At 42.0% G+C, this 27,583-nt stretch overlaps 2 protein-coding genes and 1 non-coding gene across 3 annotated transcripts; 1 reads left to right on the forward strand and 2 right to left on the reverse strand.

The window, feature by feature from the left end:
* Positions 1–1,295: 1,295 nt before the first annotated feature.
* LOC121495121 (IQ domain-containing protein F5-like) lies at positions 1,296–4,834 on the reverse strand. The gene is made up of 2 exons (XM_041762407.1): positions 4,822–4,834; positions 1,296–1,735 (listed from the first exon to the last, which is right to left on the reverse strand). The coding sequence occupies exons 1-2, from the start codon at positions 4,832–4,834 to the stop codon at positions 1,296–1,298; spliced, it is 453 nt and encodes a 150-aa protein (XP_041618341.1).
* Positions 4,835–16,282: 11,448 nt separating this feature from the next.
* On the reverse strand, positions 16,283–18,156 carry LOC121494197 (IQ domain-containing protein F1-like). Its single transcript, XM_041760398.1, has 4 exons — positions 17,994–18,156; positions 17,699–17,809; positions 17,485–17,547; positions 16,283–16,729 (listed from the first exon to the last, which is right to left on the reverse strand). The coding sequence occupies exons 1-4, from the start codon at positions 17,994–17,996 to the stop codon at positions 16,283–16,285; spliced, it is 624 nt and encodes a 207-aa protein (XP_041616332.1). The 5' UTR covers positions 17,997–18,156.
* A 1,564-nt stretch (positions 18,157–19,720) lies between these two features.
* LOC121496332 lies at positions 19,721–19,826 on the forward strand. Its single transcript, XR_005989164.1, has one exon. It is a non-coding gene; the product is annotated as a U6 spliceosomal RNA (small nuclear RNA).
* The last annotated feature ends 7,757 nt before the right edge of the window (positions 19,827–27,583 follow it).

Here is a 27,583-nt window from a genome sequence, read left to right on the forward strand (position 1 = left end):
GATCAGGTATTAAAGTCCAGAATATAAAATAATCCAGAATATACAAAGAACACCTATAACTCAACAACAAAAACTAATTTTAAAAATGGGCAAAGGATTTAATAAGTATTTCTTCAAAGAAGATATACAAGTAACCAATAAACATATGAAAAGATACTCGACATCAGTAATCATGAGGGAAATGCAAATTAAAACTACAATAAGCTACCACCATACACACATAGAATGGCTACTATCAAAAAAGAGAGAGAGAGAGATTAATTAGTGTTGGCAAGGATGTGGGGAAATTAGAACTCTTGTGCACTGCTAATGGGAATGTAAAATTTTATAGATGCTATGGAAAACAGCATAACAACTTCTCAGAAATGTGAAATCAAATTACTGTATGATCCAGCCCCTCCAATTTTGGGTATATATCCCCAAGAATCAAAAGTAGAATCTCAAAGGAACCTTTGTACATCCATTTTTACAGCAGAATTATTAATAACAGCCAAAAGGTGGAAGCAGCCAAAGTATCCATCCATGGATGAATGGATTTTAAAAATGTGGCATATACATACAACGGAACATTATTCAGCCTTAGAAAAGAAGGAAATTCTAACATATGCTACAACATGAGTGAACCTTGTAGACATGCTAAATGAGAAATGTCTATCACCACCACCACCAATAATAATAAAAATACTGTCATTCCACTCAAATTAGGTTTTTACAGTGATCAAATTCATGGAAACAGAAAGCAGAATGGGACTAGGGGAAACGGAGAATGGAGAATAATTGTTTAATGGGTACAGAGTTTTAATTTTACACGATGAATAGAGTTCTGGAGACAGATGGTGGTGATAGTTGCACAGCAACGCAAATATACTTAATGCCATTGATCTGTTTACTTAAACATTATTAAAATGACTAACTTCATGCTATGTGTATTTTACTACAAATTTTTAAATGGTAGTTTTTAAAGATTTGAGGGAGGAAGAGCAAAAGATTATACAGCCCTCCATGCTGCATAACTACAGAGGGGACAACTTACATGGACCTCACTGTAAAGGAGTCTCTCTGGTGTTGGTCAACTTGGTGGCCCTGAAGTCCCAACTGTCCTACCCATAGCAGACATTGCTAATCAGTCTTTTCAAAGGTCCTATTCAACCAGCACTGGACTCAGAATCTTTCTCCATGCTGGACCCCAGACAAACCCTACCACTTCCTCAGAACTGATTTATGAGATGCCATCATTAGTTCAATGACCTCTTTGAACTGACAGAGAGGTAGGGACACAGATATAGCAGACCTGATCACTCCTTTATTGGAAGGGGTATGCACTGTTGCACTCTACAAGCCTGTGTGCCTAAAGAGATTTCAAGTTGAAGATTCAGTTGACTTTCTTTGAGGATGTAATCACCCTGAATAAAACCACGGGTACGGCAGTTGTGCCAGCGCCAATAGATTTGGATGATGCGGACAGAGTGGAGCAAACGGCAGTAACGAACACGTATGGGCCACATACGGACCCAGGATTGCAGCTTGACCACTGCCCATTCTTGGTGCACATAGAAATCTAGGGCCAGTCGCTTCCTCTTCTCCACCAGCTTCGTCAGGATCTGCTTCCACCAGCGCTGAATGATACATGCTCTGAGTGCCGCGTGCAACAGTGTCCGGCGCACCAGGGTGCCCCGCCACCAGGCCTGGATGAACATGGCAGCTTCCTCTTTCCTGGTGTTCTTTATTTGGGGGCCTTGCAAGAGAAAATGGGACACTTAGGAAACTCATGAATTTCAGCCCCGTGGTGTGCCAAGAAGAAGCCCTGATCTCTGTCAACAATCTTCCCTTTCTCTGACATTCAGCAGAGCCATTGTGGGCAACAGCTGGACCCAGGGGACCAAGCAGGGATCCTGCATCTGCCATTCTCTGATTAATGGACATGGACACAGCATCTTGCCCTCTGAGTCTCAGGGTCTCCACCTGCACTTGCAATGTCATCCAGTTTTGCATGGATATGGTTGGCCAGTCTAGAGCAAAAACACCATGATCTAGAAGTAAAAGAGATACAGGTTTCACCTAGACCTGACTATCTACCTAAGATCCATGTCTCTTCCCTCAGACTCTCAGATGGAGAAGTGGCATCTTTTATCCCCCTGCCCTCTCACCTCTGACTTCAAGTTATACCCACAACCTACTGTTTCCCCTCTGCCTCACCAAAGTATGAAAAGATTTTTCCACCTCATACACTTTATTAAGAGCTTAAACATAAGTTAACACATACATTGTACAGAGATACACATACACACACGTGTATACCCAATCTTCCTAGACCTCTACCTTTTCCATCCCCCAAACACAGCCCCCAACCTTGTGTGGTCTTATTTCATACTCTTTGCCCACCTTCTTGGCACAATCCACACATCTTAGCAAGACCCACATTTCATCCTCAGGAAGAGTCAGTCCATATTCATTCTAGCTCTGTGTATGGTGACTATTCATCTCACTTTGCCTGGTACACTTCAGGTTTATGCCTGTTGTCCTGGGGTAATGTTGATAAGTGTCCCTTTCACTCACTGAACCATCTCTCTTTAAACAATAAGTTACATGTTCACAAACTTTTGGGGTACTCTTCTAGACCCAAGGGTCAGAGATGTCACCAAGTCAAGGGTGTCCCCAACACAATAGAGCCTGGAACCATCTACCATGGAGGAATGCGGAGGGTAGGGGCAGTGGGTGTGGGTGGGATTATCAGGGACAGAGTTGCTTCCTCTTCTCCCCTTTGCTCCTTCAAGCTCTGTTCTATCAATGTGACTTCATCATCTCTGACTATAACTTGGAAAATTTGCTGTCCTGTAATCAGAGATTAGAGAGAAAAACATTGGAGAAAGTAAGGGCGCTCTCTTTATCACTAGGTGCCAAGTCAACCACACAGCTTCCTGGTCTTTCCCAGGACCTCAGACATGAAAAGAGGGGAAATCCCATCCTGAGGTATCTATGGGAAATTTACTGCCCTCTCAGTAAGTTTTGGTGGATCTGACTATCTATTATAAAACATTAAATGCCTGTGACTTGGGCTGGGTTGTCAAATCCCCACTCAGGTCTGCACTTCACTAAATTACCCATGGTTAGGGGCAAGATGGTCCCATCACTCTCAGGTCTGTCCTCCAGCCATACACTGGCAACAAAAGTGGAGGAAAGGTGATAGCTATGATGTCATAAGGGCTCCTATGACTCAGGCACAAGGATGGCTTCCAACAATTGAGCCCCTTTCTAAGAGAAACCTAGAAGACCTGCCCTTTCTTTCCTACCAGAAAGGCCAGAGCTCTGGCTACAGAGAAAAACACCCCAAATACTAACCCACTGACAAAAGTGTATAATGCAGTGAAATGCCTGAACACCTGCACCCCGATGTTTCTAGCAGCAATGTCCACAATAGCCAAACTGTGGAAGGAGCCTCGGTGCCCATCGAAAGATGAATGGATAAAGAAGATGTGGTATATGTACACAATGGAATATTACTCCGCCATTAGAAACAACAAATACCCACCATTTGCTTCGATGTGGATGGAACTGGAGGGTATTGTGCTGAGTGAAGTAAGTCAATCAGAAAAGGACAAACATTATATGGTCTCATTTATCTGGGGAATATAAAAAATAGTGAAAGGGAATAAAGGGGAAAGGAGAGAAAATGAGTGGGAAATATCAATGAAGGAGACAGAACATGAGAGACTCCTAACTCTGGGAAATGAACAAGGGGTAGTGGAAAGGGAGGTGGGCTGGTGGTTGGGGTGACTGGGTGACGGGCACTGAGGGGGGCACTTAACGGGATGAGCACTGGGTGATATGCTATACGTTGGCAAACTGAACTCCCAATAAAAAAATAAAAAATTAAATTTAAAAAAAGGTGTAGGGCAACCCCGGTGGCTCAGCGGTTTAGCGCCGCCTACAGCCCAGGGCGTGATCCTGGAGTCCTAGGATCGAGTCCCACGTCAGGCTCCCTGCATGGAGCCTGCTTCTCCCTCTGCCTGTGTCTCTGCCTCTCTCTCTCTCTCTCTCTCCTCTCTGTGTATTCTCATGAATAAATAAAAATAAAAATCTTTTAAAAATTGTATAATGATACTCATTAAAGCCTGGCTGGTATTTGTTAAATAGATTGCAGTTCATTTAAACAGTGATATTCCAAATAACAGAATGAGTGTGCTATGTACTGATATAGGGAGGTGTATAAGATTAGCAATCATCAAATCAAGATGAACTCAATGTAAGTATATATTTATACACATGTATTATAAAAGCATTATTTTTAAAGGGAGTGGGGATTAGGGAGCTATACATTAAAATTATCAATAATCATCTCTGATGAAGAGAACAGAATTGAGAGAACAGAATAAACTCCCTCATTATGGCTAAACTTCCTATGTCTGGCCTAACTCTAGGTCATCTAGTTATCAGGTCCTTGGGAGAACAGGAGCTGTACAGATCAGAAAATTGAAGAAGGCTCCAGGACCAGCCAAGGTCTTTATCTCAGGCTCGAGTGGCCTCAAGTACTCTCCTGCCTTCCTCTTCCCCTGAGAGCTCAAGTCACAGATAGGAGATGGGTGAGGGACAACCACTACACTAGGAGGGCCCCACTCCTGCCTGCTCCTGGCCTCTGAAGACCCACATGATCATTGTGAGGATCTGGTTCCCTCTCAGGGTCACAGCCCCAAGGGTCACTGAAGCACGCATTTGCAATGTATAGAGTATGGTTGGGGAGGTAGTGTGGGGCTCTGTGGGGATGTAGATAAGATACACACTCCTTTCCCCCACCCTCTACCACCATTTCTAGATTCCCCTTACCTTTGAAGAGCATTTCTGCTGGTCTAGGCGGTTTGATGAGGGGGAGCAGTCATCCAGCCCTTCATCCCTAAAGTATCTGATTCTCTAGTTATCATACTTCTCACCATGCTTGTGTTCATCTACTATTATACCTGGGCACCAAAGCACCAACAGACCTTCCAGTGAATCACTCAAGCAGTATTCATAGTTTTCCCTGTCTACATAGTGTGGCAGTAGCCCTGTTGCCTTCTCCTGATGACCAGGGTTAATTACCCTGCCAGTATGGTGACTCCTTTTATTACCTGGTTGTCTCTTGGCAAAGGATTCTGTAGCGACTGAGACTCAGCCATAGCTTTAAGTTTAATGGGACTCTTACTGTTATCCTTGATGACTGATTGCCTTTCTCCCTAGAAATTAGAACCTCCAGTCAGATGGAACCTACAAGGACACAAAGCCCAAATTCCCACATGTATAACTGGAAGAGATACTCACAGACGCATTACCACTGCCATGTTAATTCTGAGACACACATTCATTCTACCTATTAAGGACCCAGAACTATGTAATGGACATTGATTTAGGGCTTGGATTAGCAAACTACGGCCAGCAGGTCAAATTCAGCCCACTGCCGGCTTTTGTAAATCCTGCAAAAAATGGCTTTTACATTTTTTAATGGTTGAAAAAACAAAAAAAAAAATCTCATGACACATGAAAATTATAGGAACTCAAATTTCAGTGTCCAAAAATAAAATTATTGGATCACAACCACATTTATTTGTTTAAATGTTGTCTATAGCCACATTTGTGCAATGACAGATTTGAGTATTTTTGACAGGGACAGTATGTGGTCTTCCCATCACTTACCACTGCTGCTTAACACACAACAAATTGCAGTGGTGCTGTTATAACTAAGCAGTGTTTTGAGTGCCGCATGTATTGCTGTGCTGTGACTTATTTTTTTTATCACTAATACATACATATCTGTCCTGTCAAACAAGAAAGGAGGGGGAAAGTAGACTTTAAATGTCACATTTTTAGGACAATAGCAAAGAACTGTGTTCATTATGCAACGATGTTATAGCTGTGTTAAAGGAATACCGTATATCTGTATTACCAGACTAAGCAATCTACAGTACTCTTAACTCACATGAAAGTGATGATCATAAAATTTAGAAATTTTAAATGAAGTATCTCATCACAACAGAATTTCTTTACAAAAATTAAAAATGAAAATGAGGCTGCAATCAAAGTTAGTTTGCAGATTGCTCATTTGTTAGCCAAGAAAGAAAAGGTGTTTACTAGTGATGAGCTAATTAGATCATGTTTAATTGCAGCAGCTGGAAAAGAAATATGACAAAAATAAACTTAACACTACTAGCCTTTCAATGGGAATAGCTGCTCTAAGAGTTGAAGACACTAGGAACAGAACCAATAGTCAATTTAAAACAAGGCAAACAATGGGACGCCCGGGTGGCTCGGCTGTTGAGCACCTGCATTCGGCCCAGGGCACGATCCTGGAGTCCTGGGATCGAGTCCCACATCGGGCTCCCTGCATGGAGTCTGCCTGCCTGTCTCTCTCCTTCTCTCTCTCTCTCTCTCTCATGAATAATAAAATCTTTAAAAATATATATATAAGCAAATGGTATCAAGTGGTTTTTTTCTTGGCTCTTGATGAGTTAACAGATATTACCAACAGTTCAGCTGTTGTTCATTGAAGGGGTGCAGCCTGTGTCAGGGGCAATCTGTGCTGCACTTACCACTAGTATATGAGGTCCCCATTGCTAGCTGGGTGATGATGAAGTAAAAGATCTCTTCAGAACTCCATTTTATTGTCTGCTTTCTCAGGCAACCTCTGGCATTAACTGTTGCAGTTTGGGTTCTCCAGGAAAGGAGATGGAGTGTAATGTTTGGGATGTTTATTACAGAATGCCTTTGGGATCAACACTTGTGGGAAAAAACAACCTCCCCAACAGAGGGAGAAAATCCAGCAATTCAGCCAGCAACTTCAGCAGGCACCACAGAAGTTCAGTTGCTGAAATGGCCCAGCAAAATTGCCCCACATTGACTGAGCCAAATGGCCAGCTCTTTATACAAGGACTTGGATCAGTCATTGTAGGTGGTTTCTGAAGGGCTTGATTTTGGGCAAGGTAGGCCTTTTGCAGCTGGAGCAGTCCCTGAAGGGGCTGACAGCTGCTCTCAGACTCCCAGGAGTGGAGGCAACAGGTTCTCCCTTGAGGGGGAGTCTGTGTAATTGATCTTCATGTCTACCAAAAGCAAGATCTGTTTAGCTCAGTAGGAGAATATTTTAAAATTTAAAAAATTTTTAAAGAATTATTTATTTAAGGACTCCTGGGTGGCTCAGCGGTTGAGCCTTCAGCTCAGGGCATGATCCTGGGGTCTGGGATCAAGTCCCACATCGGGCTCCTTGAGGGGAGCCTGCTTCTCCCTCTGCCTATGTCTCTGCCTCTCTGTGTGTCTCTCATGAATAAATAAATAAATAAATATTTTTTAAAGGGATTATTTATTTATTTTAGAGAGAAGAGGGTCAGAGGGTGAGGGAGAGGGAGAGTCTCAAGCACTCCCCACTGAGAACAGAGTCCGACTCAGGGGTGGATTCTATAACCCTGAGATCACCACCTGAGCTGAAACCAAAAGTCAGACACTTAACTGACTGTGCCACCCAGGTCCCCCAGGAGAGCATTTTTTTTATAGGTGAATATTACTAATTCACATTTATTGATTCCTAATATGTATGGACTTACTGCCATCTTATATTGTGCTTTAAATCTATCATTTTTTCTTATGATCTGCTTTCCATTTCCTATTTTTTGTCAGATTGAGTTTTCAGTGAATTTTAAGGTTGGTGAGCTTTTTCTCTTCTATTGTTTTAGAAATTGTGGCAGAGACTGTGAGTTGCTTACCCATATCCACATCCCACTTCTTCCTCACCAAAAGAACTGTGATTTCATTGGGGTTTACAACATGCTTACTTAAGTAAATGACATTTCTCAGGCTCCCTTGCAGCTAGAGTGGTCATATGATACTCACTGGCCAATGAGATGTCACTGAGTGTTTTTTTCTGGAAGGCTCTTTAAAATTGCAAATGGGTCCTTTTAGTCATTTTACCTTCACTCTCTTCTTCCTTTAAAAGTAGACATGATAGCCAGCACTTTGATAACCACTTTGAGGGCATGAGGACAAGGCTCACATCCCTAAGATAGCGAGGGGGAGCAGATGAGAACATAGTAGCTTAGTTCCATGTACCAAGCCTGGACTGTCCATGCTTAGATTTATGTGATGTAAAAACAAACCAGTGGTTTGTTTATCTCATCATATTTTAGATTTGTTTTTGCTGAACATAAGTTCTAATTTATATAGAAGTTGTACACCTTATTCCTTTTCTTCTAGTACTTAAATTCATTTTAACACTTTCACTTTAAATTTTACATGGTGCAGCACCTGGGTGACTCAGTTGGTTAAGCATATGCCTTTGGCTCAGGTCATAATCTCAGGGTACTGGGATGGAGCCCCATGTTGGGCTCTCTGCTCAGTGGGGAGTCTGCTGCTCCCTCTCCCTCTGTGACATCTCTTATTCTGTCTCTCAAATAAATAAAAATAAAAGCTTTAAAAATTTTTAAAAGATAACTCTTTCAAGCAAATCAGTACCTATCACTTCTACCCCAAAGCAGGCAAGAAATTCAGCCCAATTGTCTTTACTTCATCCCTGCCTCCAGCATCCTCTCATGGTGGTATCATCTGATAAAGTACACATTTTTTTGGTAGAAAAATCTTGCTTGTCACAATAAGTCTTACTGATGTCTATACTCATCACTACTTCTTACATCACTCTCCTGGCTTCACTTTTCTTTGTCATGAAATTCATTTCCCAGAAATACTTTCAGAGACTTTTGATGTAAACTTTTTTTAAGTCGACTCTACATCCAGCATGGAGCCCAATAGAGAGCTTGAACGTATGGCCCTGAGACTAACACCTGAGCTGAGATCAAGACTCAGACCCTTAACTGATTGAGCCACCCAGGCACCCCTTATGTAAACTTCGAACTAATAAAAATGTCTTTCACTTTGCCCTTATGTGGCAAACACTTAAAAAACACTGGCAAACAACTTAAATGTTGTTGTAGGTGGTATATCATTCAATGCTTATTACATTTCTTTTCTTTCAGAACACTGAGGATATCACTCCACTTTCTCCTCATACCCAGGGTATGTGCTGAGAGATGTCAGTCTGAAACTTATCCCTGGGTGGGTAGTTTGTGGATTTTTTTCCCTCTTCAAATGTTTACATATATTTTTATTCATCAGTTATGAGGTTGTGCTGCGACCTGTTTGAAACACCATCTGTTTTCCTTCACCTTTTTTAGGGCAGTTGAGCCTCTTTAATGACTTCTGGGAAATTCATTAATGCCTTGAAGGTTTCTATTCTTCATCTCTGTGCTTTCTTTCTCAGAAACACTAATTCAACCATGACTAGAACTTATGGATGGGTGCTCCATTTTTAAACTTATCTTTCTTTAACCTTTTCAGTTTTCTGCATCTTTCCCTTTTCTGCTGCATTTCAAGAGGAGCTCTTTTGTCAAAGTTTCCACTCATTAACTTTGGTTATGTCCATTCTGCTATTCATCCCATCTATCAAATTCGAATTTTAACACTGTTCCTTTCTAAGATCCATAAATAGCTCTTTTTAATAATGGTTTGTTCTTTTATGGCTAATGTGTCTCCTCCCATCCACTGAGAATATTAATTTCACTTCTTAAAGTCTTTCCCTTGGCCATTATGTTCCTCGCTGTTGAATTTAGGGATGCTTTTTCATGCAGTTGGTTTCATCTTGGTTGGATATTCATCTTTGTTTTGCGATTTTTGTCTGTTGATTGATTTCCGTGTCCACAGATTGCAAGAGAGGTACAGGATAGGCTCTTATGGTGGGTGGTCTCCTGGGCAGGAGTCCTGCTGTGCAAGGGTGTCACCTGGCATCAGGCCCTTCCACAGCTCCCAAGACCAATCACACCTCCTCCCTGGAGATAGGCCCTCTCTTGCCAACCACATAGCTCAACTAGAGTTGGCTACTCCTCCTATGGTTATATCCAATTAGCCCCTACGGTAGCCAACAACCTCTGCTGCCTCCTGAACCAGCTGCTTCCAAGCTTGGCAAGACCGCATGGCCATTCTCTTCTTTTATAGGATATCTTTTTCTAGAGCTTTGAAATATTTTCTTTCAGTGTTTTCACATCTACCTTCTGTCCTTTAAGGAGTCCACATAATTTCTGTCCATTGAAGTTCCCTTCCTAAATTTTTAGGTACTATTAGAAATATTTTATTTTATTTTTTTATGATAGTCACAGAGAGAGAGAGAGAGGCAGAGACACAGGCAGAGGGAGAAGCAGGCTCCATGCACCGGGAGCCCAATGTGGGATTTGATCCCGGGTCTCCAGGATCACGCCCTGGGCCAAAGGCAGGCGCCAAACTGCTGCGCCACCCAGGGATCCCCTATTAGAAATATTTTAAATAAATATATTCTTTTTCTGTTATTCTTATAAGTTTATGCCAAAAGAAGGAGACTTGAGCCTGTGTGGAATATTTTCATCTATTTTTTCATGGACATTTTTTTCAGTTTTCTTTATGGTTATGTTTCCTTGAGGTTGGAGGTAAAAATGTTGAAGCAGATTTTAGTAAGTGACTGACAGTTTTCTTCTGCAGATGGTTTATCTCTATTTTTAAATGGAAATTTTAGTTTCCTCTCTTCCTTGCCTTCACTTTATTCCCTTTCCTTCCTGAATAATTTAGTCTGAAAGTCATTAGGCTGGGCAATGCAACATAGGAATACCAGGGCAAGAGATATTTTGACACAGAACAGGGCATGGATCCCAAGAGAGTGAAGAAGGTATTGGCAGAAGAAGGTTTCCCAATCTGGATCCCAGGCAAGGTGAAAGGGGTCTGGACACAGGGGTTCAAGGATATGGCAACAGTAGGTATCATACTATGGGCCAGGTGAAGAGGGCATGCCTAGTGGTATAGGAAGCCAGAAACTCTAGCACAGCAAGGAGGATATCTGAAGACATCAAGAGAGTGTCCCATTTGGTGAGAAGGGCATTCACACAGGACAGCAACCAATGAGTGATACATAAAGAGGATAATGGCCCAGCAGGGTGTCAGAGATCAAGCAGAGTGAAGACAATGTCACATAGCCAGCAGCAGCCATGGAAGATTAGTTACATACAGAGGAGATCAGATAAGAAAATTTATTAAGTATGGTAGTGGCACAAAAACAGACACATAGATCAATAGAATAGAATAGAGAACCCAGAAATGGACCCTCAACACTAGAGTCAACTAATCTTTGACAAAGCAGGAAAGAATACCCAATGGAAAAAAAAGTCTCTTCAACAAATGGTGTTGGGAAAATTGGACAGCCACATGCAGAAGAATGAAACTGGACCACGTTCTTACACCATATGCAAAAATGAACTCAAAATGAATGAAAGACCTAAATGTGAGACAGGAATCCATCCAAATCCTAGAGGAGAACACAGGCAGCAACCTCTTGGACCTCAGCCCCAGCACCTTCTTGCTAGACATGTCTCCAAAGGCAAGGGAAACAAAAGCAAAGATGAACTATTGGGACTTCCTTGGAATAAAAACCTTTTGCACAGCAAAGGAAACAGTCAACAAAACTAAAGGGCAACCGATGGAATGGGAGAAGATATTTGAGAATGACATAGCAAATAAAGGGCTTAGTAGCCAAAGTCTAGAAAGAACTTATCAAACTCAATACCCAAAAAACAACCCTGTGAAGAAATGGGCAGAAGACATGAACAGACATTTCTCCAAAGAAGACATAACAAACACGTGGGCAACAGACACATGAAAAAATGCTCAACATCACTTGGCATCAGGGAAATACAAATCAAAACCACAATGAGATACCACCTCGCACCAGTCAGAATGGCTAAAAATAACAATTCAGGAAGCAACATATGTTGACGAGCAAGGGGGCCTCTCTAACACTGTTGATGGGAATGCAAGCTGCCGCAGCCACTCTGGAAAACAGTATGGAGGTTCCGCTCCCTGCATGGAGCCTGCTTCTCCCTCTGCCTATGTCTCTGCCTCTCTCTGTGTGTCTCTCATGAATAAATAAATAAAATCTTAAAAAAAAAAAAAAGTAAAAAAGAGAACTACCCTATGACCCAGCAATTGCACTGCTAGGTATTTACCCAAAGGATACAAACCTAGTGATCAAACGGGCACATGCACCCCAATGTTTATAGCAGCAATGTCCACAATAGCCAAAATATGGAAAGAGCTCAGATGTCCATCGACAGATGAATGGTTAAAGAAGATGTGGTATAGGGGCATCTGGGTGGCTCTGTTGGTTAAGCATCTGCCTTTGGTTCACGTCATGATCCCGGGATCCTGAGGTTGAGCCTGGTATTGGGCTCTCTGCTCAGCAGGGAGTCTGCTTCTCCCTCTGCCCCACCCTCTGCTTGTGCTCTTGCTCTCTCTCTCTCAAAAAAATGAAATTTTAAAAAAGAGAAGATGTGGTGTGTATACACACACACAATGGTCTATGACTCAACCATCAAAAAGAATGAAATCTTGTCATTTGCAACAACAGGGATGGAACTAGAGGGTATTATGCTAAGTGAAATAAGTCAGTCAGAGAAAGACAAATACCGTACGATTTTACTCATACATGGAATTTAAGAAACAAAACAGATGAACATAGATGAAGGGAAGGGAAAAATAAAAGAAGATGAGAACAGAGAGTGAGGCAAACCATAAGAGTTGATGAACTCTAGGAAACAAACAGGGTTGTTGGAGGGGAGGTAGGTGGAAGGATGGGGTAATTGGTTGTTGAGCATTAAGGAGGGCACTTGATATAATGAGCATTGGGTGTTATGTGCACCTGATGAATCATGAAATTCTACCTCTGAAACTAATAATACACTGTATGTTAACTAAATTGAATTCATATAAAAATTTTTAAAGAAAATTTATCAAGTAAAATGGAAGCCAAGTGTCTTAATCTTGGAAACAGAAGGTACAAATAAAGGAAAAAACTAGAATGAACTCTTTGATTTTAGATTGGGATTAGAGATATCAGCGTCAACTCATACATTGCAATATAGATGATAGCAATGTGTGCTATGTGTATGCACAAACATATATTCCCTATCTCTGTCCACTGAGAGGCCTGGGACCAGCAGGGCCCCAATAATGATTAACACACCTGGCTATGCTCTGCTGGGCCACTCCACTGCTCCCCAAATTTGCTGTTTTTCCCTGGCTGCCAGTTTTTCTTTCACTATTTTTTTTATTGCAGTTCAATTTGCCAACATATAGCATAACACCGAGTGCTCATCCCGCCAAGTGCCCTCCTCAGCGCCCATCACCCAATCACCCCCACCCCCGCCCACCTCCCCTTTCCACCACCCCTTGTTCGTTTCCCAGAGTTAGGAGTCTCTCATGTTCTGTCTCCCCCTCTGATATTTCCCACTCATTTTCTCTCCTTTCCCCTTTATTCTCTTTCACTAATTTTTATATTCCCCAAATGAATGAGACCATATAATGTTTGTCCTTTTCTGATTGACTTACTTCACTCAGCACAATACCCTCCAGTTCCATCCACATCGAAGCAAATGGTGGGTATTTGTCGTTTCTAATGGAGTAATATCCCATTGTATACATAAACCACATCTTCTTTATCCATTCATCTTTCGATGGACACCGAGGCTCCTTCCACATTTGGCTATTGTGGACATTGCTGCTATAAATATCGGGGTGCAGGTGTCCCGGCGTTTCACTGCATCTGTATCTTTGGGGTAAATCCCCAGCAGTGCAATTGCTGGGTCGTAGGGCAGGTCTATTTTTAACTCTTTGAGGAACCTCCACACAGTTTTCCAGAGTGGCTGCACCAGTTCACATTCCCACCCACAGCGCAAGAGGGTTCCCCTTTCTCCACATCCTCTCCAACATTTGTTGTTTCCTTTTGTTAATTTTCCCCATTCTCACTGGGGTGAGGTGGTATCTCATTGTGGTTTTGATTTGTATTTCCCTGATGGCCAGTGATGCGCAGCATTTTCTCATGTGCATGTTGGCCATGTCTATGTCTTCCTCTGTAAAATTTGTTCATGTCTTTTGCCCATTTCATGATTGGATTGTTTGTTTCTTTGCTGTTGAGTTTAATAAGTTCTTTATAGATCTTGGATACTAGCCCTTTATCTGATAGGTCATTTGGCTGCCAGTTTTTAAGGTGAGGGTGACCACTTTCCTTGTTTGGTTGCTGAAGCTGAATTTTTATGGCACTTAACACTTGCACAAAAGATGAGAATCAGCCCCACTTTAGAGCCGAGAAAACTGGGACTCAGAGAGGTAAAATGACATGTCCATAGCTACACAGCAATGAGTGATGGAGCAAGGGATCCGATCTAGGCTGTTTGGCTCTAAAGTCCTTGCTTTTTACTCTGAGACACTGAACATAAAACAGAAAGGCAGGCAAGGAAAAAGGAGACAAATCTTTCAAAGAGTGACAGACCAGGACCTGTGTGAGACACACGAGCAGGATATGGAAAGACAGAGCAGGAAATACAGAGTTCATGCTCCAGTGCAAGCCAGAGAGCTGGAACATAAGACTGCCAGGCAGCATCTCTGAACCTCTCTAAGCTGAAGAACTAATTTGTCAGGGCAGAGTTGAAGGAGCAGGACCAGACATAGGGCTTCTGAGCTTGCAGTCTGGATGGAGAATAACCCAAGACCCCAGGACTCTGTCTACAGAAAACCACAGGATAGCAGTGCCCTGATGGGCAGAGGGACAGCCTAACCCTGATCTCTTTATCTCTTAACCTAGGCCCCAATCCCACCCCAGGTGGCATCTTTTCATAGGAAGTGACTGTCAGTTCCAGCAGGACCAACCTCTGCTTAGACTGGACCTGGAGACCGGGTGAGGGACACATGGTCAATCCTTCTCAATTCTGGATCTGTAAGATGCTAGGACTTGACACTCACTAGAGGGTTTGGCTAGCAGTAGAGTGCCTTGTTTCCCATCTCTACCCCTGTGGAACCTCCCACACCCACCAGATTTGAAGGGATTGAATCCTAGTCTCCATTTGGGGCTGGAGGTTGAGGGACAGCATCTGAATTAGGAATGAGGACTGGGGCTATGTACTCTAACAATGTCCAGTTTGGGTCTCAGATTCTGACTCGGAGGCCATGTATGAGGATTCAGTTCCCAGTTCGGCAGGGAGCTCTGAAGGAGGCCTTTGAGAGGACATGACTACCCATCCACTTGCAAGCTGGACCCAGGCAACTGAAAGTTCCTCACCTCCTCCCTCCTCCTTGGAATATGAATGCCACCCACCATTCCACAGTGAGAGCCATTTTCAAGGATACAGCCTTGAGAGAGCATTGTGGTTTTGAGAACATGTGGACAGTATATGTGACTGAAGCTTATTAAGGCCTCTATATAAATTTTAAGATTCTGGCAGGAAAGGGGCTCCGGGGTGGCTCAGTAGGTTAAGCAGCCAACTCTTGGTTTCAGGTCAGATCATGATCTCATGGGTCATGGGATAGAGCCCTGAGTTGGGCTCCACACCCAGCAAGGAGTCTGCTTGAACACTCTCTCCCTCTGCCCCTCCTCCACTCTCTCTCTCTCTCTAAAATAAATAAATCTTTTTTAAAAAGGGAGTGGGAACACCTGGCTGGGTGGCACAGTGGTTGAGCGTCTGCCTTCAGCTCAGGGCGTGATCCTGGGGGTACCAGGATCGAGTCCCACATCAGGCTCCCTGCAGGGAATCTGCTTCTCCCTTCGGCTACATCTCTGCCTCTTTGTCTCTCATGAATAAATAAATAAAATCTTTAAAAAATAAAAATGTTCTGGCAGGCGGGTGAAATCTCCTCACCTTGCAGCCACCCAAGACAAGCCTCATACATAAGTTCACTCACTTATTAAAACTGTCACCTGCCAATCTGGAATGGCCGGCCTCCTCCTTCCATCTCTCCTTGCCCTCTGTATATGGGGCCAGTTCATGAACTGATGCAAGCCACAATCACAGAGCTTGGGGTGGATGAGTTCCTCTCAATCATGGGGGTAAGAGAACAAGCCCTGAGCAACTACAACTGGGTGGGTGAATTCCTGACGTGCTGCCATTACTGTCACTAACCACTTCCTTCCAGACCTCTATTATATGCAACCTTGGGGAGGGGCACCATTTACATGAAGGATGCTCCCTTCATTAGCCAACATGGCAGATCTGTTCCACCAACTTTTCTACTTATGGCAGATCTTGCTAATTAATCAGTCTCTGCTGAGTCTGGGCAAAGCTTCAGAATCCTTCCCCTCAAATAAACTTGGGGCCTCGGACAACCCCTACCCGTTCCTCAGTGTTAGCATATGAAATGCTAAGTATCTGCCATCACTTGCCCTGACCTCCTGGAACTTGGGAAACAGAGAGGCAGGGGGAAGACCACTTCACTGCTTTATTGGGAGGGGAATACACTCTGACACAATGCAAGGCCCTGAGCCCATCAAGATCTCTAGCTCGAGATGCAGCTGGTTGGCAGTGACTCTGTAGTGTCCCTTGATGAAACCCCGGGAAGCACAAGAGTGGCACCTCCAGTAAGCCTGGATAATGCGGGCAGCATTGAGCAAACGGCAATAGCGCCTATGAATGCGCCACATGCGGACCCAGGACTGCAGCTTGACTGCTGCCCACTCCTTCCGTGTAAAGGTTTCCAATGCTGCACGCCGCCTCCTCTCCATCAGCTTTGTCAGGATTTGCTTCCACCAGCGCTGAATGACCATCACTCTGATTACTGCATGCAGCAGTGTCCGGCGCACCAGGGTACCCCGCCACCAGGCCTGGATCTTTATGACTTCCGGATCACTGGTAGAGGGCTCATTTTGGTCACCTGGGATCTTGCAAGAAGAAAGAGGGGACATTCAGAGAATGTTCTCCACCCACATGAGTCCTGGGGCATGCCAGAAAGGGACCCTGGTTCCCTATCAACAATCAGCCCTTCTTCTGAAGCTCAGGAGCACTGGACAAGGCACTGGCTGGAACCAGAAGATCAGGTAGGTGTCTTGTCTCTACCACTCTCTGGTTAATGGACATGGACCCAACATGTTGACCTCTGAATCTCAAAGTCCCCATCTATAAAATGGGAGTACATCTGTCCTGTCTACCCAGTTTTATATGGATCAACTTGGCCAACCTAGGGCAAGAAAACCATAATCTATGGAGCAAAGAATTACATGTTCCACCTGAATGTGTCCAACTGATCAGGACCTAGGATCCTTCCCTTCAATCTCACCCACTTGCTAGAGAAGTAACATCATTTTCTAATCCTGTCCTTTCATCCTTGACTCCAGATCCAAGTCACAACCTGCTCTCTTCTTCTTCCATGTTACAGTATTGTTTCCACCACCCCATAAAGTTCTACCTTTTATCTCTTCCCCATCCTTATTTTTCTTGACTTTCACACTTTGTATTAATTAATGAGCAAACATACTTGCACAAGCTCAAATACACACACACACACACACACACACACACACACACACACACAATTGATTAAGCCCAGCCTCCCATACATTGCCCATTCCATTCCACAAACACAGCCCCTAGATTCCCAGCCCCAGCCCTGTGTGGTCTTGGGGGAGGGGGCTCCTACTACTTTAACTTCCTTATTAGCATCCTCCACTTTCTTTGTCTCCTCTGTATTTATATCATCAGCCTGAAAAAGAAATGGGGAAAGAGAACAAACAAGAATGAGTTTATTCCTGTTCTTAGCTCTAGATCATGCAAAAACAAACAAACAAAAACAACAGTAGCTACAAGGACTAAGACACAAGGTCCAGAGACATCCAAATCAGGGTTCCTCCTACCTCCACCTTATTCTCTGAGGCCAGTGGTTCTGAGGCTAAATTGGTTGGTTCCTCTTCCTGCTGAGGCTCATCTCCAGGGAGTTCACCAATATTTTCAGGCTGGTCCTTCTCCTGAAATCAGCAGTTAGGGAAAAGGCAAGAGTAAAGTTGCCCTCCTTCCCTCTTCATTTAGTATCCCACACATCCCCAGCTTCTGGGACTTCCCAGAGTATTCACATGCCAGAGAATTCCTTCATCCTGAGAGATCTATGGGAACATCCCTAAAAAGCCTGGATTGTCTGTCTCTTTTACTCACCATTGGTCCCACATGGATTGGGGTGTAGATGGTTCAAATCCCCTCAGGTCTGTGTTCCTCTAGCCATGGATGGGTAGATAGAGTGGAAGGGAAGACCTATGATGTCATAAAGGCAGCTATGACTCAGGCACAAGATAGTTGAGCCACCAGTAGTTGAGCTCCCTCCAAGGAAAAGACAAAAGTGTTGTGCATTCTTTTCTGCTGGAAATGGCCAAAGCGCTGAATACCAAAGCAAGACACCAGAAATGCTGGCCCATTGATGTAAAGGTCTGTAAAAATAACCAGTCATTGGTAATATTCCCAGTTGGTAGACTTAATATATTTTCTTAAAGATGTTATTTATTTATTCATGAGAGACACAGAGAGAGGCAGAGAGAGAAGCAGGCTCCATGCAGGGAGCCCAATGCAGGACTCGATCCAGGGACTCCAGGACCATGCCCTGAACCAAAGGCAGACGCTTAACCACTGAGCCACCAGGGCGTCCCATATTCCCAGTTGGTAAACTTGAGAATTGATTTAAGTTTAACTCAATCCCGGGTCTCCAGTATCATGCCCTGGGCGGAAGGCAGGCGCTAAACCACTGAGCCACCGGGGCTGCCCCTAATTTAAATTTTTAAAAAAGATGGCATCAGTAAATCCTTACCTATCAGTAAGTACTTTAAATGTAAGTGGGGGGCAGCCCCGGTGGTGCAGCGGTTTAGAGCCGCCTGCAGCCCAGGGTGTGATCCCGGAGACCCTGGATCGAGTCCCAGGTTGGGCTCTCTGCATGGTGCCTGCTTCTCCTTCTGCCTGTGTCTCTGCCTCTCTCTCTCTCTCTCTCTCTCTCTCTCTCTCTCTGTGACTCTATGAATAAATAAATAAAATCTTCAAAAATAAATAAATAAATTTAAGTGGGTTAAATTCTCCAATCAAAAGACATAGAGTGACTAAGTGGACAAAACAAAAATGACCCAGGTATACCCTGCTTTACAGAGACTCACTTCAACTTTAAGGATACCATATAAGGGATGCCTGGGTGGCTCAGCAGTTGAGGGTCTGCCTTTGGCCCAGGGCATGATCCTGGGGTCCTGGGATCAAGTCCCGCATCAGGCTCCCTGTGAGGAGCCTGCTTCTCCCTCTGCCTATGTCTCTGCCTTCTCTCTGTGTCTCTCATGAATAAACAAAATCTTTTTTTTTTTAAAAAAAAAAAAAGGATACATACCATATAAGCTAAAAGTGAAAGGATGGAAAAAGAGATTCCATACAAATGGAACCAAAGATTTACATTATCTGATTTCAAGACTTAACTGTCTTGAAAGACTATAAAGTTACAATAATCAAGACAATGTGGTTTTAGTGTAAGATGATACAAACAGATCAATGAAACAGAATAAAGAAGTCAGAAATAGACGCACGTTTATACAATGTATTGATTTTTTTTTAATCCAGAAAATTTAGTGCAGAAAGGAAATGCATCTTCAATGGGGGGGAAAAAGGGAATCTTGACCCTTATCTAAAATTATAGACAACACACACTCACACAGGATGGGTCATAGGCCTAAACAAAACTAAAGCTAAAACTGTAAAGCTTGTAGAAGAAAACCCATGAGAGTTATTTTGTGACCTTGGAGTTGACAAAGATTTCTTAGACATGACAGAGAAAACACTAAGTATAAAAGATAGAATGACTTCATCCAAATTAAAACTGTCTTTTCACCAAAAGACAGCATTTTTAAAAGTCAGCTGGGGAGCTCACTCCAGCAGCACATATATTAAAACTGGAATGATACGAGAAGATTAGCATGGCCCCTGTGCAACCACGACACACAAATATCTGAAATGTTCCATATTTTTCAGCATGGTGACCAAAGTCAACCAGACTATATGGTGAGTTTGAAAGTTGCTGAGAGTAAATCTTAAAAATTCTCTTAAAACTGACTGGGTGGCCCAGTCAGTCAAGCATCAGGCCAGCTCAGTTCATGATCTCAGGTACTTGGGATTGAGCCTCACATCTGCACTCCATCCTCAGCAGGATGTCTGCTTGTCCCTCTGCCTCTGCCTCTCCCCCTACTTCTTCACTCTTTCTCTCAAATGAATAAATAAAAACTTCCCCCCAAAAAAGTTATCTTAACAAGAAAAAAACCCCCTCTGTAACTGTGTAGTGATAGATGTTAACTAGACTTATTGTGGTAAGGATTTTGCAATATATACAAATATCAAATCATGCTATACATCTGAAACTAATATAATCCTGTATGTCAATTATACCTCAAATTTTTAAAAGGTCAAAAAATATTTTTAAAGGTCACAGACTGAGGAAAAGAACATTTGAGAGAGAGAGAATGTATATATTGTGTATATATACATTATACATATACATTATACATATACAAAAATGTCATATACTGGCTAGAACTTCTGCAACTTGAGAATAAAGATAAGAAACCCAATAAAAATGTCCAAAGACTTAAATCAATACTTCATAAAGGAAGATATACAGGGGCACTTGGCTGGCTCAGTAGAGCATGTGACTCTTGATCTTGGGGTTGTGAGCTTGAGCCCCATGTTGGATGTAGAGATTACTTAAAAATTAAATCTTTATGGGGCGCCTGGGTGGCTCAGTCAGTTAAGCATCTGCCTTCAGCTCAGGGTCATGATCAGACCCACATCAGGCCTGCTTGGCAGGGAAACTGCTTCTTCCTCTCCCATGCCCCTGCTTGTGTGTGCTCTCTCTGTCAAATAAATAAAATATTTTTTTAAAAAAAGTAAAGTCTTTTTTTTTAAGGTTTTATTTATTCACGAGAGACACAAAGAGAGGCAAAGACATAGGCAGAGGAAGGAGAAGCAGGCTCCATGCAGGGAGACTGATGTGGGACTCGATCCTGGGACTACAGGATCATGCCCTGAGCCAAAGGCATATGCTCAACCACTGAGCTACCCAAAAAGTAAAATCTTCAGGGGCATCTCAGTAGCTCAGTCAGTTAAACATCCAACTCAGCTCAGGTTATGATCTCAGGGTCATAAGATCCAGCCCCACATCAGGCTCCACACTTAGGCATGGAGCTTGCTTAAGATTCTCTCTCCCCCTCTCTCTGTCCCACTCCCACCCTCTGTAACCCACCCACCCACCCACACGTGAACAGTTTCTCAACATCATTACTGATTAGGGAAAGGCAAAACTAAAACCACAATGGGATACCACTATTTATCCATTAAAATGGCTAATTTTTTTTTTTATTTTAAGAAACTGAGAACCAAATATTGGCAAAATGGAACAACCAATTTGGAAATTAGTTTGGCTGCTCCTGATAAAATTAAGCATACATCTATTCTGTGACTCAGCAATTCCACTAGGGGGCATTTACTCAAGAGAAATGAAAATGTATGTTCACAAAAAACTTGTACCGGAATGCTGAAAGCATTAAATTTATAACAACTAAATATTGGAGACAAGCCAAATGTCTATAAATAGGAGAATGGATAAATATTATGGATATACTCATAAAATGTTATTAAACCATAAAAAGCAAAGAACTAATGATACAAGCAATGATATTGAGAGATCTTACAGACATCATGTTGAGAGGGGAAAATCAAACAAAAAACAGAGCATATTGTATAATTTCATATATAAAGTTTGACAACATACAAAACTAACACACAAAACTAACATATGTGATAGAAATCAGAACTGTGGTTGCTCTGGGAATTGGGATGGATTAGAAAAAAGGAACAAAGGAATTTTCTGGGGTGATAGAAATGTCCTATACCTTGATGAGGTATAGATTTATGAGATATATGCATTTGTGAAGATCCATTTAACTGAATACTTAACATTTCTTGATTTCATTATACACAAATTATACCTTGATTTTTTTATTAAATTAAAGCCATTTTCAGAAAAATAGAAGTCAGAAAACAAAATTGCTAGCAGATTCACACTACAAGAAATGTTAAAGGAAGATCCTAAATGCTGAAGGCCACATCAGCAGGTAGAAATGATGGTCCAAAAGTAGTAAATGTTGGGCAAATAGAAAAGACCATCGTTTTTTTAAGTTTAAAATTTTAATTCCAGTATAGTTAACATACAGTGTTATATTAGCTTCTGGTTTACAATATAGTCATTCAACAATTTTATACATTGCTCAGTGCTCATTACAACAAGTGCACTCCTTATTCCTGGTTATATATTTCACTCCTCCCCCAGCCACTTTTCCTCTGGTAACCATCAGTTTGTTCTCAACATAGTTAAGAGTCTGCTTCTTAGTTTTTCTTTCTCTCTCTCTTTCTCTCTTTTTCCTTTATTCATTTTGTTTCTAATAATCCAGATGTGAGTGAAATCATGTGGTATTTGTCTTTGATGTATCACGTAGCATTATACTCCCTAGATCCATCATGTTTTGTAATGGCAAGCTTTCATGCTTTTTGTGGCTGAATAATATTCCCTCATGTATATACCTACCACATTTCTAAAATTATTTATTTATTTATTTATTTATTTATTTATTTATTTATTTATTTATATGAGAGAGAGAGAGTATGACAGAGGGGCAGAGGGAAAGGGAGAGAAAATCTCAAGCAGATTTCATGCTGAGCATGGCACCTGATGCAGGACTTAATCACAAGACCCTGATACCAACCTAGGCTGAAACCAAGAGTCACACACTTAACTGACTAGGCCACCAGAATTCCCACATATTCTTTATTCATTCATCTACTGATGAACACTTGGGCTGCTTCTATAATATGGCTATTGTAAATAATGCTGTGATATAAGGGTGCATATATCCTTTAAAATACATGTGTTTATATCCCTTTTTTGAAATTCTTTATATAAATTCAATTTAGTTAACATACAGTGTATTATTAGTTTCAGAGGTAGAATTTCATGATTCATCAGGTGCACATAACACCCAATGCTCATTATATCAAGTGCCCTCCTTAATGCTCAACAACCAATTACCCCATCCTTCCACCTACCTCCCCTCCAACAACCCTGTTTGTTTCCTAGAGTTCATCAACTCTTATGGTTTGCCTCACTCTCTGTTCTCATCTTCTTTTATTTTTCCTTTCCCTTCATCTATGTTCATCTGTTTTGTTTCTTAAATTCCATGTATGAGTAAAATCGTACGGTATTTGTCTTTCTCTGACTGACTTATTTCACTTAGCATAATACCCTCTAGTTCCATCCCTGTTGTTGCAAATGACAAGATTTCATTCTTTTTGATGGTTGAGTCATAGACCATTGTGTGTGTGTGTATACACACCACATCTTCTCTTTTTTAAAATTTCATTTTTTTGAGAGAGAGAGAGCAAGAGCACAAGCAGAGGGTGGGGCAGAGGGAGAAGCAGACTCCCTGCTGAGCAGAGAGCCCAATACCAGGCTCAATCTCAGGATCCCGGGATCATGACGTGAACCAAAGGCAGATGCTTAACCAACAGAGCCACCCAGATGCCCCTATACCACATCTTCTTTAACCATTCATCTGTCGATGGACATCTGAGCTCTTTCCATATTTTGGCTATTGTGGACATTGCTGCTATAAACATTGGGGTGCATGTGCCCGTTTGATCACTAGGTTTGTATCCTTTGGGTAAATACCTAGCAGTGCAATTGCTGGGTCATAGGGTAGTTCTCTTTTTTACTTTTTTTTTTTTAAGATTTTATTTATTTATTCATGAGAGACACACAGAGAGAGGCAGAGACATAGGCAGAGGGAGAAGCAGGCTCCATGCAGGGAGCGGAACCTCCATACTGTTTTCCAGAGTGGCTGCGGCAGCTTGCATTCCCATCAACAGTATTAGAGAGGCCCCCTTGCTCGTCAACATATGTTGCTTCCTGAATTGTTATTTTTAGCCATTCTGACTGGTGCGAGGTGGTATCTCATTGTGGTTTTGATTTGTATTTCCCTGATGCCAAGTGATGTTGAGCATTTTTTCATGTGTCTGTTGCCCACGTGTTTGTTATGTCTTCTTTGGAGAAATGTCTGTTCATGTCTTCTGCCCATTTCTTCACAGGGTTGTTTTTTGGGTATTGAGTTTGATAAGTTCTTTCTAGACTTTGGCTACTAAGCCCTTTATTTGCTATGTCATTCTCAAATATCTTCTCCCATTCCATCGGTTGCCCTTTAGTTTTGTTGACTGTTTCCTTTGCTGTGCAAAAGGTTTTTATTCCAAGGAAGTCCCAATAGTTCATCTTTGCTTTTGTTTCCCTTGCCTTTGGAGACATGTCTAGCAAGAAGGTGCTGGGGCTGAGGTCCAAGAGGTTGCTGCCTGTGTTCTCCTCTAGGATTTGGATGGATTCCTGTCTCACATTTAGGTCTTTCATTCATTTTGAGTTCATTTTTGCATATGGTGTAAGAACGTGGTCCAGTTTCATTCTTCTGCATGTGGCTGTCCAATTTTCCCAACACCATTTGTTGAAGAGACTTTTTTTTCCATTGGGTATTCTTTCCTGCTTTGTCAAAGATTAGTTGACTCTAGTGTTGAGGGTCCATTTCTGGGTTCTCTATTCTATTCTATTGATCTATGTGTCTGTTTTTGTGCCACTACCATGCTGTCTTGATGATTACAGCTTTGTAATACAACTTGAAGTCAGGAATTATGATGACTCCAGCTTTGGTTTTCTTTTCTTTTCTTTTTTTAAGATTTTATTTATTTATTCATGAGAGATACACAGAGAGAGGCAGAGACATAGGCAGAGGGAGAAGCAGGCTCTCTGCAGGGAGCCCAATGTAGGACTTAATCCCAGATTTCCAGGACCACACCCTGAGCCAAAAGCAGACATTCAATACTGAGCCACCCAGGTATCACTGGTTTTCTTTTCAACATTACTTTGGCTAATTGGGGTCTCTTCTGGTTCCATACAAATTTTAGGATTATTTGTTCTAGCTCTGTGAAAAATGTTGATGGTATTTCAATAGGAATTGCATTAAATGTGTAGATTACTTTGGGTAGCATAGACATTTTAACAATATTTGTTTTTCCAATCCATGAGCATGGAATGTTTTCCCATTTTTTTGTGTCTTCCTCAATTTCTTTTTTTTTAATTTTATCTTTTTTTTTTTTTTTAAGATTTTATTTATTCATAGAGACAGAGAGAGAGGGGCAAGACATAGGCAGAGGGAGAAGCAGGCTCCATGCAGGGAGCCCGATGTGGGACTCGATACCGGGTCTCCAGGATCACACCCCAGGCTGCAGGCGGCGCCAAACCGCTGCACCACCGGGGCTGCCCCTTCCTCAATTTCCTTATAAGTGTTCTATAGTTTCAGAATACAGATCCTTCACCTCTAGTGTTTTTGTATTCTTTGGGTAAATACCCAGTAGTGTGATCATAAAGTGGTTCTCTTTTTAAAATTTTGAGGAACCTCCATACTGTTTCCTAAAGTGGCTGCTCCAGTTTGCATTCCCACCAGCAGTATATGAGGCTTCCTTTTTCTCCACATCCTTACCAACACTTGTTTCATGTAGTTTTGACTCTGGCCATTCTGACAGGGGCAAGGTGATATCTCATTGTGGTTTTGTGTTTCCCTGCTGACAAGTGATGTTAAGCATCTTTTCATGTGTCTGTTGGCCATCTGGATGTCTAGAAAAGACCATCTTTTAAAATTCCTTAAAATACCACGGACCCCAGTGCTAGCAAGATGGAACAAGAGTACTACAGTTAATCTCTCCCAGTAATGACAACTGAAAACTCTGCATAAGAGTGCAGAAAGCAACTGGACCCTGGAAAGTGGACAATAGAAGGTGGATTAGGGAAGAAAATCTTGAACAATCAGTTCTGGTTTCCATGTCATAATTGAAGGCAGCCCGAAATGCAGAACTACACTTGTGTGGATGGCAAATAATCTGAGAGGAAGCCCCTCTTTCTTACCAGAGCATCAGAAAAAGTCACCTCCTCAAGCAAAGATTATGGACATTTTTTTCCTCCTCCTCCCCCATTTTCCTGTTTGTTTGTTCTCATGACTCATCCCATGGTTAAAGTCACAGAGCTGCACTGCCCTTTGAGCTTGTGAAAAATCACCTCCTTGGTTAGAGGAAACATCCAGGATACAGTCCAGAATTATTCAACATATGAAGAGCCAGGAAAATCTGATTAATTCTTAAGGAAAAAGACCATCGTTTAATATTAGAAGTATCAGACAACAATGTTTAAAGTTATTATACACATCTTCCATGATGGCAAAAGTGAACCCTTTCTAAATGAATGGAAACATAGTTCTCAGAAGAGACAAAAAAGAAAACAAATGTGGGGTGCCTGATTTCTATACACTAACAATGAGACTGAAAAAAGAGAAATTAAGGAGTCAATCCCATTTACAATTGCACCCAAAAGCATAAGATACCTAGGAATAAACCTAACCAAAGAGGTAAAGGATCTATACCCTAAAAACTATAGAACACTTCTGAAAGAAATTGAGGAAGACACAAAGAGATGGAAAAATATTCCATGCTCATGGGTTGGCAGAATTAATATTGTGAAAATGTCAATGTTACCCAGGGCAGTTTACACGTTTAATGCAATCCCTATCAAAATACCATGGACTTTCTTCAGAGAGTTAGAACAAATTATTTTAAGATTTGTGTGGAATCAGAAAAGACCCCGAATAGCCAGGGGAATTTTAAAAAAGAAAACCATAGCTGGTGGCATCACAATGCCAGATTTCAGGTTGTACTACAAAGCTGTGGTCATCAAGACAGTGTGGTACTGGCACAGAAACAGACACATAGATCAATGGAACAGAATAAAGAATCCAGAAGTGGACCCTCAACTTTATGGTCAACTAATATTCGATAGAGGAAAGACTATCCACTGGAAGACAGTCTCTTCAATAAATGGTGCTGGGAAAATTGGACATCCACCTGCAGAAGAATGAAACTAGACCACTCTCTTTCACCATACACAAAGATAAACTCAAAATGGATGAGAGATCTAAATGTGAGACAAGATTCCATCAAAATCCTAGAGGAGAACACAGGCAACACCCTTTTTGAACTCAGCCACAGTAACTTCTTGCAAGATACATCCACGAAGGCAAAAGAAACAAAAGCAAAAATGAACTATTGGGACTTCATCAAGATAAGAAGCTTTTGCACAGCAAAGGAAACAGTCAACAAAACTCAAAGACAACCTACAGAATGGGAGAAGATATTTGCAAATGACGTATCAGATAAAGGGCTAGTTTCCAAGATCTATAAAGAACTTATTAAACTCAACAGCAAAGAAACAAACAATCCAATCATGAAATGGGCAAAAGACATGAAGAGAAATCTCACAGAGGAAGACATAGACATGGCCAACACGCACATGAGAAAATGCTCTGCATCACTTGCCATCAGGGAAATACAAATCAAAACCACAATGAGATACCACCTCACACCAGTGAGAATGGGGAAAATTAACAAGGCAGGAAACCACAAGTGTTGGAGAGGATGCGGAGAAAAGGGAACCCTCTTACACTGTTGGTGGGAATGTGAACTGGTGCAGCCACTCTGGAAAACTGTGTGGAGGTTCCTCAAAGAGGAATAGACCTGCCCTACGACCCAGCAATTGCACTGTTGGGGATTTACCCCAAAGATTCAGATGCAATGAAACGCCGGGACACCTGCAC

The sequence above is a fragment of the Vulpes lagopus genome, chromosome 7 (genome assembly GCF_018345385.1).
Source record: "Vulpes lagopus strain Blue_001 chromosome 7, ASM1834538v1, whole genome shotgun sequence".
Taxonomy (NCBI): domain Eukaryota; kingdom Metazoa; phylum Chordata; class Mammalia; order Carnivora; family Canidae; genus Vulpes; species Vulpes lagopus.

Coding starts and splice junctions, on each gene's coding strand:
- LOC121494197 (XM_041760398.1), bottom strand. Junction 17,548..17,698: donor CCTCAGAGAATAAGGTGGAG/GTAGGAGGAACC, acceptor TTTCTTTTTCAG/GCTGATGATATAAATACAGA. Junction 16,730..17,484: donor CTAATAAGGAAGTTAAAGTA/GTAGGAGCCCCC, acceptor TCTTCTTGCAAG/ATCCCAGGTGACCAAAATGA.